At 54.3% G+C, this 11,542-nt stretch overlaps 1 protein-coding gene across 2 annotated transcripts; it reads right to left on the bottom strand.

Moving 5' to 3' along the window:
* Positions 1–2,913: 2,913 nt before the first annotated feature.
* On the bottom strand, positions 2,914–10,900 carry CD19 (CD19 molecule). 2 transcript variants are annotated; one of them, XM_017525705.2, is made up of 15 exons: positions 10,572–10,900; positions 10,042–10,311; positions 9,523–9,726; positions 9,122–9,400; positions 7,048–7,158; positions 6,086–6,134; positions 5,675–5,763; positions 5,143–5,256; positions 4,900–5,004; positions 4,750–4,818; positions 4,593–4,649; positions 4,448–4,504; positions 3,498–3,590; positions 3,288–3,394; positions 2,914–3,125 (listed from the first exon to the last, which is right to left on the bottom strand). In XM_017525705.2, the coding sequence occupies exons 1-14, from the start codon at positions 10,657–10,659 to the stop codon at positions 3,303–3,305; spliced, it is 1,677 nt and encodes a 558-aa protein (XP_017381194.1). In that variant the 5' UTR covers positions 10,660–10,900; the 3' UTR covers positions 2,914–3,125; positions 3,288–3,302. The 2 variants fall into 2 exon arrangements, with proteins under 2 accessions (XP_017381194.1, XP_037593394.1); XM_037737466.1 differs by having other exon boundaries at positions 9,122–9,271.
* Between the last annotated feature and the right edge of the window lie 642 nt (positions 10,901–11,542).

The following is an 11,542-nucleotide window of genomic DNA, read 5'->3' as shown; positions in this document are numbered from 1 at the left end:
AACAAAACTAGCTGAGCATGGTGGTGCATGCCTGTAGTCCCAGCTACTTAGGAGGCTGAGGCAGGAGAATAGCTTGAACCTGCGAAGTGGAGGCTGCAGTGAGCCGAAGTTGTGCCACTGCACTTCAGCCTGGGTGACAGAGCCAGACTCCATCTAAAAACAAAACAAAACCAGCTTGTCTGATTCCAGGGCACCTGGAGGGAGGCAGCACACCTCTATTCCAACTTCAACTTCCTGGGAGACTCCCCAGAGTGGCAGAACCCACAGTCTCCTTCCTCTGCACCTTCCTCTGCACCCCGAATGCATAAAGAGCCCATCAGCACTTCCCACAGCCTTTCATTCACTCCTCCACCTTCCCTCCCCCACTCATTCCCTGACCTTTCTCATCCCCCAGCTAGGTAGCAGAGGCACAGAGATGACTTGGACATGGATCCAACCCCAGGAAGACAGGATGTGTTCTTTTATTTATTTATTATTTTTTTTGAGACAGAGTCTTACTCTATCACCCACACTGGAGTGCAGTGGCACCATCTCGGCCCACTGCAACCTCTACCTCCTGGGTTCAAGCAATTCTCATGCCTCTGCCTCCCAGGTAGTTGGGACTACAGGCACAAGCACCATGCCTGGCTAATTTTTTTGTATTTTTGGTAGAGATGGAGTTTCACCACATTGGCCAGGCTGATCTCAAACTGCTGGCCTCAAGCCATGCACTGGCCTTGGCCTCCCTCAGTGCTGGGATTACAGGCATGAGACACCATGCCTGGCTGGCAGGATGTTTTCACTAGGGCAGGCTCAGATGCTTCAGACAGGCAGGAAACTGAGGCAAATGAAGCAGGCTGGGAGAAAGGCAATAGGGAATGGCAGGGATTACAGCCATGTGAGAGCTTATTTTAGCTAAAGGTTGAGGTGGGGATTATGGCAATGTAAACAGCTGGTGGGGAGCAGATAAATGCTGCACCAGATGATCTGGATTTTTTTTTTTTTTTTTTTTTGGAGTCTCAGAGACTTGTGTTCAAGATGCAAGCCTAAAGAAGTACTAGAGGTTTGTATTCCAAATGCATGCATACACTATGCAAAATATAATGAGCAGTGTTGCTTTCTTTTTTTTTTAATGGGTAGCTAAGATCAAAAGGAAGACAGAATCTTTGGTTCCAAAAATAAGGAAGAAAATCAAAGCCACAGCGGTGGGGGCAGTGGGGACGGTGAGGTCCATCAGCCTATGGGAATACAGGAATCCCCCGATGACTGGAGTTTTAACATCCACATGGGGGCCACGCCCAGTGGCTCACACCTGTAATCCCAGCACTTTGGGAGGCCAATGCGGGTGGATCGCGAGGTCAGCAGTTCAAGAACAGCCTGGCCAACATAGAGAAGCCCCATCTCTACTAAAAATACAAAAACAATTAGCCAGGCATGGTGGTACCTGCCTGTAATCTCAGCTATTCAGGAGGCTGAGGCAGAGAATCGCTTGAAGCTGGAGGCAGAAGTTGCAGTGAGCTGAGATTGAGCTACTGCACTCCAGCCTGGGCGACAGAGCAAGACTCCATCTCAAAAAACAAACAAACCAAAAAAGACCCACATAGGGACAGAGGTCAAGGCTGAGGCCCCAGGAAATGGGGAGAGCCAGAACTGAGCTCCCTGCACAAGGCTGGAAGCTAAAAAACGGCTATCTCAGATCCTGTATTCCCAGCTACTCAGCATGGTGAGGTGGGAGGATTCTCTCTCTCCCACCCCCACCTTCCTCCCTTTCTCTCTCCCTTTCTTAAATTTAGTGGTAATAAGAGAGGATTTCTTCAGCCCGGGAGTTTGAGACCAGCCTGGGCAACATAGCAAGACCGCCCCTCATCTCATAAAAACAAAACAGGCCAGGCGCGGTGGCTCATGCTGGTAATCCCAGCACTCTGGGCTTTGGGAGGCTGAGGCAGGTGGATCACTTGAGGACAAGAGTTCGAGACCAGCCTCGTCAAGATGGTGAAACCCCATCTCTACTAAAAATACAAAAATTAGCTGGTATGGTGGCCTGCACCTCTAATTCCAGCTCCTTGGGAGGCTGAGGCAGGAGAATTGCTTAAACCCAGGAGGCAGAGGTTATAGTGAGCCAAAGGTTGCAATGAACCAAGATCACACGACTGTACTCCAGCTTGGGCAACAGAGCAAGACCTCATCTCAAAAAAAGAAAAATCTTGGCCAGGCACAGTGACACATGTCTGTAATCCCGGCACTTTGGGAGGTCAAGGCGGGTGGATCACAAGGTCAGGAGATTGAGACCAGTCTGGCCAATATGGTTAAACCCAGTCTCTATTAAAAATACAAAAATTAGCTGGGCGTGGTGGTGCGTGCCTGTAATCCCAGCTACTCAGGAGGCTGAGGCAGGAGAATTGCCTGAACCCAGGAGGTGGAGGTTGCAGTGAGCCAAGATGGCGTCACTGCACTTCAGCTGGGCGACTCCTTCTCAAAAAAAAAAAAAAAAAAAAATCCATCCCCAGGCCCTGGCACACAATGTAGAAGTGAGCCACCTGACAGACAATGGATGGAAAAGGCCATCCAGGCACTCAGAACTCCAAGGCTGACCCAAGTATAGGCTTGGAGTCAGCCCTAACCTCTGGTGCAGAAACCTGTTCTGAGGAACTCATAAATAAAATAGAAACTTGTGTAGCCTGTAATACTGTGCCAGCAGCCAAAGCAAGCTGGCCCCAGGGGTTGTCGGTAGGGGCCCAGGAACCCAGGAGACTGCCACAGGCAGGAGAAACACAAAGAAGTCAAAGACACCGGCCTCAGCCTCCCAAAGTGCTGGGAGTACAGGTGTGGGCCACCGTGCAGGGAAAAGGCCCTTTGTATGCAGAAGGCAGCCCTCCCTCCTCCACGGGATTCAAGGTGCCTTGCCTTCCCTTCCCACACAAGGGGACTACTTTGTAAGATTGGAAGAGCTCATTGAGTTTATTTAGGGAATGCAAAAGGGACCGGAAGTATCACTGGCATGTATACACACACACGCACATGCACACACGCACGCACACACATGCACACATCCTGAGCAACATTGCTCCAGAGTTTGGCATCATATCTGCTTGAAGTCTTCAGATTTCAGAGTCAGGTGTGAATCTTGGGACTTGAGGAGATCCAGGCTATGCAGAAGAAACAGTGATGGGGAGGGGTCCAGCAGCCCCTCCCCCTGGCCACCAGGCCCTAGGAGCCCTGTCCCCTCTTCCTCCCTGACAGCCAGCACCACTGCCATCCCTGCCTATCTCCCTCCCTCCCCCCTTTCCCTAGGGGCAGTCCCAGCTCACCTGGCCACCCGAGGATCACCTGGCACCCCAGGTGCCCACGTGGCCTCCTCCTCCCCACGCTGGGTCTGGCCCATCAGGATTATCCATGTTCTCATAAGAGTCTGCATCTGGACAGAACCAGGGACAAGGAGAATACGGGTGGCGCTGGAAGTGGGCTGGGAGATGAAGTCAGCCCAGGCGACAGAAGGGGACAGCAGCAGAAGTACCCACCTTCCTCATGATTGGGTCCAGGCTGGCCCCGAATGAAGCGGAGCTGGGGGGCTGAATACAGGATCCCTCTCATATCCTCATAGGATTGGGACCCTGCTTGGGCAGAGATGGATAATTGGAGACTTGGGTGTGGAAAGTACAGCCTACGGTAAGGAGGAAGACTGGGGGACAGAGGAAGGTGAGGGGCATCACCCGTGCTGTGCTGGGAAGGGGCGATTCGGCCAGCATCGGGTTTTGGGCCCTGGTTAGCTGTAGGTTCAGCATTAGGTATGGGTTAGATTATGGCTAGAGAAGAGGTCAAGAACAGAAATGGCCGGGTTTGGTGGCTCATGCCTGTAATCCCAGCATTTTGGGAGGCCGAGGCAGGCAGATCACCTGAGACAGGTGATCGAGGCAGGCAGGAGTTTGAGACCAGTCTAGCCAACATGGCGAAACCCCATCTCTACTGAAAATACAAAAATTAGCCAGGGGTGGTGGCGAACGTCTGTAATTCCAGCTACTCACGAGGCTGAGGCCTGAGACTCACTTGAAACTCTGGGAGGCAGAGGTGGGAGTGAGCCATTGCACTCCAGCCTGGGCGACAGAGTGAAACCCAGTCTCAAAAAAAAAAAAAAAAAAAAAACTGGAGGGAGTCAGAGTCATGAAGAAGCTGCAGAGTGAGCTGAGGTCCATGTTTCGGTCTGCACTGGGGCTAAGGTGAGGCAGAGGTCAACTCCAGGCTGGTACTGGATTGAGATCCGTGTTGACATTCACAATTAGGGAGGGGGTAAGTACTGGGGATCAGGATGGGGAATGGGGATCAGCGTTGAGGATAGAGTTAGGAGTGAAATTTAAGGTCAGGATTGGGTTTGGGTTTGGGGTCAGAGTCAGGTCAAAGTCGGGTCTGGTGTCAGAGCTGAGTCCCGGCCATCCAAGCTGGGCAAGGCAGTCTGGTCACAAGCAGCTCTCACCCAGGGAAGTTGCTTCCCGGCTGGGGTCCCAGGCAGACCCATGGGGGCTCAGGAAGTCTGGAAAGGGAAGAGGGAGGTTGCTATTCCTCCTCGCCTCCAAGCATCCTTCACCTCCCCCCTGGACTGTTATCATTCTCACACACACCCATTGTCCTGGAGACTGGCTGGGTCAGCTCTTCATCCTCGTTCTCATAAGACTCAGCTGCGGCAGGAGAGAGAGAACTCCAGGGACCCCTTCTAGGGGTATCACAGTGCTGCAATTACACCTAAGTCTCTGAGGTCCCACAAAGGCCCCAAGTTACCATTGGAGAAGGAGTCTTCATCCTCAGGACCCAGGGGCTCGTCCTCAGGGTTTTCGTAGCCGCTGCCATCTGGTGGAGAAGGAGGTGTGTCCATGGGTGTCCACAGTTCACCACAGAGACGTGGAGGGCCACGAGGGAGAGCAGCCTTACCCTGGGAGAGCTGGTCCTGCCCAAGGTTGGAGTCGTTCTCATAGAACTCGGAGCCCTCCTCACTGTCCGGCTCCTCATAGCCCTCCCCTTCCTCTTCTTCTGGGCCTGGGGATTTGGGGATGGGGATGGGGAACCGAGTCAGAGGGGAGGAGCCCCCTCTCCTCCATGCCCCAGTCCACTATTCCGGCCACAGACCGCTCCAACCCTCTCCAGTGGGGACCGACCCCTCCCTCCCCCATTCACCCGCTCCCGGGGGGCTCCGGGACCCCACGGCTCCATCCGCCTCGACGTCGCTGCGCGGGTTTCCATAAGATGGGGCGGTGCCCCCCAGGCCTGCGGCCCAACGCTGGGCGCGTCCTGGCGAGAGGGACGTTGTAAGGAGGGATCAGAAGAGATGGGGGCGGTCAAGGCTAAGGATCCGCGCGGCAGGGCACGAGGAGAGGATGCTTTGGGCTCTGCGAATGGACTCTTGAGTCTAGGAACCTGGCCATGAACCATGGGGCGGGATCTAAATCTAGGGCCTCCAGTTCTGGGGCAAGGTTCTGCTTTTGAACAGGACTTCAGGCTCGGGGTCCTGGGTGCGGGGCTCTACGCCCTGGGGCGGGGCCTGCTTCTAGGGGCGGGGCTCATATCTGGGTGGGACTCCCCATCCCGGGGGCGGAGTTCCGAGCTCCAGAAGGCTTGGCGCACAGCGGATTGGAGGGATGGGGAGAGTAGGGGTGGAGTCCTGGCTCTGGGGCGGAACTATATAGGCTGGAGGGGCGGTGCCTCTTACCGAGGCCTGAGGTGGGTGTGGGAAGGGATAGCACATTCCCATACTGGCTCTGGGGCCCGCTTCCTGGGGGAGGCGTCACTTTGAAGAACCTGGAGGGAGAAGGGAAGGTGCACGGCGAGGGCTGACTTGGAAAGGAATGGCGGACCCACTCAAAATTCTGTCCAGGCCTTCAGAGGTTAAACGTGATCACTTGTGATTAGCTCCTCTGTGCTGGGACAGCCAATAGAGGAGTCTGGGATGATCATTCCCAAGGAGGTCTTCACAGAGGAGGTAGCTTTGGAGCTGGGCTTTGAGGTTGGGCAGTATTTGAAACAGTAGAGACGGAGCAAAGACCCCCCGGGCAGAGGAAATATTAAGTGCAAGGCATAGAGTGAAGGTGGAGGGTGCTGGGGAGGGAACCGGTTGCATTACCTCCTGGCGGGGTCAGTCATTCGCTTTCTTTTTCTCCTTAGGACCAGGGCTGGTGGGAGTTAAAGGGAGTGATCAGAGGAGGGGCAGCTTGGTATGGTAAGGATTTGGGGGGCAGGGTGCTGGGGAGGTCAGTTGGTTCAACAGAGGAGATGGGAGTTCAAATTGCAAGGGGGCTGGGCGGGCGTGGTGGCTTCTGCCTGTAATCCCAGCACTTTGGGAGGCCAAGTCAGGTGGATCACCTGAGGTCAAGAGTTCAAGACCAGCCTAGCCAGCATGGCGAAACCTAGTCTCTACTAAGACAGGCGCCTGTAAGCCTAGCTACTAGGGAGGGTGAGGCAGGAGAATCGTTTGAACCCAGGAGGCAGAGGTTGCAGTGAGCTGAGATCGCACCATTGCACTCCAACCTGGGCAACAGAGCAAACTATCTGTCTCAAAAAAAAAAAAAAAAAAATTCAAGGGAGCCTCGAGTGGTGGCTCACACCTATAATCCCAGCACTTTAGGAGGCTGAGTCCGGCAGACTGCCCTAGCTTAGGAGTTCAAGACCAGCATGGACAACATGGCAGAACCCTGTCTCTACTAAAAATACAAAAGATTAGCTGTGTGTGGTGGCACACGCTTATAATCCCAGCTACTCAGGAGCCTGAGGCAGAAGAATCACTTGAGCCAGGAGACAGAGGTTGCAGTGAGCTGAGATCGCACCACTGCGCTCCAGCTGGGGTGACAGAAGGAGACCCTGTCTCACCAAAAAAAAAAAAAAAAAAGAAAAAGAAAGAAAGAAAGAAAAATTGCAAGAGGCTTGGGAAGTTTGAGGGAGGCTAGAGGGAGATGGGGGGAACAGGATTCTTGGGTCTTGCTGGGAGGGATGGAAGGAAAGAAAAATGGTTGTCAGACTGACCAGAGCGGGCTTATCCTGGGGAAGATGGAGTAGGGTTTGGACAGATCCACTGGGGACATGACTCACCTCTTTGAAGATGAAGAATGCCCACCAGGGAACCCAGGCAGAAGATCATATAAGTCAAAGTCACAGCTGGGACCTTCCAGCCACCAGTCCTCACCAGCCAGTGCCATAGTGCTAGGGGGAAGAGGCTATGAGATGAGGACCCCGGGCTGGCATCTTACATCCCAATCCCGAGACCTCAAAGGACCACAAGTCTGGGGCTCAGAGGCAAGACACAGACTCAGCCGGGTGCAGTGACTCACGCCTGTAATACCAGCACTTTGGGAGGCCAAGATGGGGGGATCACCTGAGGTCAGGAGTTCAAGACCAGCCTGGCCAAAATGGTGAAACCCCATCTCCACTAAAAATACAAAAAAAAAATTAACCAGGCGTGGTGGTGGTCGCCTGTAATCCCAGCTGCTTGTGAAGCTGAGGCAGGAGAATCACTTGAACCAGGGAGGCGGAGGTTTCACTGAGCCGAGATCATTGCACTCCAGCCTGAGCAACAAGAGTGAAACTCCTTTGAGAGAGAGAGAGACAGACACAGAGACAGAGACAAACGCAAAGTCCCAAGCTGTGAAAAAGGCTCTCCTCTCTCGAAGGAGCCTATGTCCCAGGAGGTCAGGGATTATCACAGAGCCTGGCACAGGACATGGGGCAGTGTCTTTTGAGCAAATCTTGGACAATCCATGCCTGTATTCAGAGGCAATGCGTGGATTGAGGAGAGCATAATGATCAGTTTCCTGCTGCAGTAAGGATAGTCACAGTCAAAGTGAAGGGCAGAGTTGAGTTGGCAAGGTTACAGTTGGGACCCAGCACATTGCTTGGATCAAGTTTGCAGTGCAAGTTGGAGTTGGGTTTGAGAACTGTGGCCAGGATAGCATGGCAGGATTGTGTGAAGGAGAGAGAACTGGCAGGACACTGTGACCAATGTGCTGGACAGGGTGAGGAAAAGGGAGGATGCCCGAGTTCTCAGCCTGGGCAAGGGAGCAGGTGGTGGTGCCCTCTGCTTCCACAGGGCCACCAAGAAGACTATACTTGGGGAAGACATTGAGTTTGATTTTGTATCTGTTGAGCCTGAGGTGTCCATGGGACATCAAATGGCACAGGAAATGGCTGAGTATGGAGCCTGGAATAGAGTCACCAAGGCATGGTGACCCAAGAAGCCACTGGGAGTCAAGGTCAAATGGGAAAGCATGCAGAGAGGGATGAGAAGAGGGCCCATGGCTCCAAGAGGGAGGAGTTGGGGAGGAAGGAAGACTCCATCTGAGCTAGTGGGCAGCAGCACGCAGTGGTAGGTGAAATACCAGAAAAGTAGTGTCTTGGAAGCAAAGGAAGAAAGATTTGAAGTCTAGGCTGGGTGCAGTGGCTCACACCTGTAATCCCAGTAATTTGGGAGGCCAAGGCAGGCAGATCACCTGAGGTCAGGAGTTCTAGACCAGCCTGGTCCAACATGGCGAAACCCCATCTCTATGAAAAATACAAAAATTAGGCCTGGCCATGCACAGTGGCTCAGGCCTGTAATACCAGCACTTTGGGAGACTGAGGCAGGTGGATCACGAGGTCAGGGGTTCGAGATGAGCCTGGCCAACATAGTGAAACCCCATCTCTACTAAAAATACAAAAAATTAGCAGGGGGTGGTGGCAAGTGCCTGTACTTCCAGCTATTCCGGAGGCTGAGGCAGGAGAATTGACTGAACTCGGAAGGCAGAGATTACAGTGAGCAGAGACCGCGCCACTGCACTCCAGGCTGAGCGACAGTGCAAGACTCTGTCTCAAAAAAAAAAAAAAAAAAAATTAGCTGGGTGTGGTGGTGGCCACCTATAATCCCAGCTACTCAGGAAGCTGAGGCAGGAGAATCTCTTGAACCTGGAAGGTAGAGGTTGCCGTGAGCCAAGACGAGATGGCGCCACTGCACTCCAGCCTGGAAGACAGAGCGAGACTCCATCAAAAAAAAAAAAAAAAAAAAAGACTTGGAGTCAGTGTTCTGTGTGGAAGTTGGGGTTTGGGGTAAGGCTGGGAGTAGCCCTGAGGCTGGGGGAATCTAAGATTGACTGGCTTCCACTTCTTCCCGGACCCCCACACAGAGAAACTCTACCTGACCGGGCAGTGATCTCCAGGTGCCATGAGATGGTCAGGTTGCCACGGTGACAATAATACTTTCCAGCGTCTTGAGCTGTGGCCTGGGGCAACAGCAGACCTTTCTCCATGACCCACATGTCTCTGGCTGGGCGATTGTCCTTCAGCTCTAGGCTCAGCAATGAGAAGTTAGTCTCCTTGGGGTGCACATGGGTCCAGGAGAGGGGGCCCCTGGACACAGAGTCAGGAGGTACCCCACAGGGCAGCCAGAGTGTGGAGCCAGGGGCCATGGTGAGGTCTGGGGCAGGGAGACAGAAGACGAGGAAAGCCTGATCCTCTGGGTCTCACCTCTTCAGTTTCCACTCCCCTCCCTGTCTCCGGACCCCCACCTTCCCGGCCGGGATGAGGCCATCTCCTTACCCTGGCTGAGGGTCTGGTTCAGGCTGTCCCCCAGTGGGCCACACGGAGGCTCTCCCTCCCAGATCTTAGGGCGGTCTTTGGCCCATACATACAGCTGGGAGCTCGTGAGGTTCCCGGAAGGGGAGCTGGGGCCCTCTGAAGACCTGTTCTCCAGGTCGCAGCCCCAGCCACGGAGGTCCGAAGCATTCCACCGGAACAGCTCCCCTAGGAAGAGACCCAGAACCAAATGCAAAGACACCCAGGAGAGGGAGAGAGATAGAGACTCAAAGGCAGAGATAAACAGAGACACAGACCCGGAGAGAGAGAGACAGAGAGAGAAGACAGTGAGACGTGGAGGGACAGGAAGCAGCTCATGCTGAGGCCACAGAGCCACAGGCTTTGCCCACCTAGCTGAGTTTCACCCTCAGCCCCTCCAGTCCCTCTCTCCAGCGCCTTTGGAGCCGCCGCACCTCTTCCGTCCACGGTGGCCCCCCTCCTCTCCTCCTGCCCACGTCCCAGCCCGGCCAGCCCGGCCCTCACCACTGCCCTCCACACTGACTGTCCAGCCAGGCTGCCAGGCCTTCCCGGAGGGGGGCCCTGGCTGGCACAGGTAGAAGCCCCCCATCTGGTGAGAGACATTGAAGATGAAAAGCCAGATGCCCCAGGGCCCCACGTGGATTCCCAGGCCTGGCAGCCCCAGGCTGAGTTTTAAGAAGGGTTCAAGCGACGGGGACTCCCGCCGCCAGGCCAGTTGCTGAGCAGGGTCATGTGAGGTCTCCTCAAGGCACAACAGCACAGCGTCATCTCCCTCTGTGGAGAGAGAGACGGGGAGAGAGGTGTGGGGATGGGTGGGGGGACCTCTGAGCCCCCGTCACTCCTCGCACTGGGTTACAGAGCAGAGGACTCCAAAAGCTGGGAGTGGAGGAGCCAGCGGAGTCCTTCCAACCCTCCCTGAAATCTACAAATAAGAAAATGGAGGCTCAGAGAGGGTAAGTTACTCAGCTGAGGACACCCAGCCACAACTCAAGATTCCAGACACAATCCCTTCCCTTTCTGCCCTTTGGACATACCTTCCACCTTCACCAGTTGAGGTTCCTGGGGCCTGACTCCCATGGGGGTGAGGAAGAGGAGGAAGAAGAGGAGGCAAGGAGGTGGCATACTGGTCAGACTCCCCGGGGCCCAAAGCTTCGCGCAGGGGATGCTGGGGCAGGCAGGGGCCTGGAGGGCACTGAACCATGAGTGTCTGCGAGCGTGGCAGGCAGTCCCCCTGGAGAGGAAGGGGGTGGTCACGCCTCACGCCCCCTTCTCCAGGAACACCTCCAGACCCACACAACCTGCCTCCTCCCTGCCACGCTGTTTTATTTTCATCCCAGCTCTCAGCACCATGGGAAATGATCTTCTGTGTTTATTTGCTCACTTCTGTTTTCTGCACAACAATGTGAGCCCCTTGGAGCAGAGACCGTGTTGTTCACCACTAATTCCAAGTGCCCTAGAACAGTGCTGGGCACATAGTAGGCACCTGATAAATATTTGCTGCATGAGCAGATTCAGCCTTTGGGGCTCCCTCCTTCTCCCTCTCCCTCCTCTTCTGAATCCCAGGCTCTCAATCCACATCTCTTCACTCACACACACCCCATTCATTCATTCAGCAAACATTTCACGGGTTCTCCTTTTACATCCACCCATCCACTCCCTAACACACTTTGGGTTCTGGCTGACATGAGTTTGAATCTTGTGCCTCCACCATTTGGCTAAACCTCTTCATCATTCAAAGCCTCAGTTTATTTCTCTATCGACTGGGAATAATAATAGTCCTAAACAGACTGCGCGTGGTGGCTCATGCCTGTAATCCCAGCACTTTGGGAGGCCGATGCAGGCGGATCACTGGAGGTCAGCAGTTCCAGACCAGCCTGGCCAATATGGTGAAACCCCGTGTCTACTAAATATACAAAATTAGCTAGACATGGTGGCATGTGCCTGTAATCCCAGCTACTTGGGAGGCTGAGGCAGGAGAATTGCTTGAACCTGGGAGGCAGAGGTT

Source organism: Cebus imitator, unplaced genomic scaffold, assembly GCF_001604975.1.
Source record: "Cebus imitator isolate Cc_AM_T3 unplaced genomic scaffold, Cebus_imitator-1.0 Scaffold39, whole genome shotgun sequence".
Classification (NCBI taxonomy): Eukaryota; Metazoa; Chordata; class Mammalia; order Primates; family Cebidae; genus Cebus; species Cebus imitator.
This window is presented reverse-complemented; position numbering and strand designations above follow the sequence as displayed.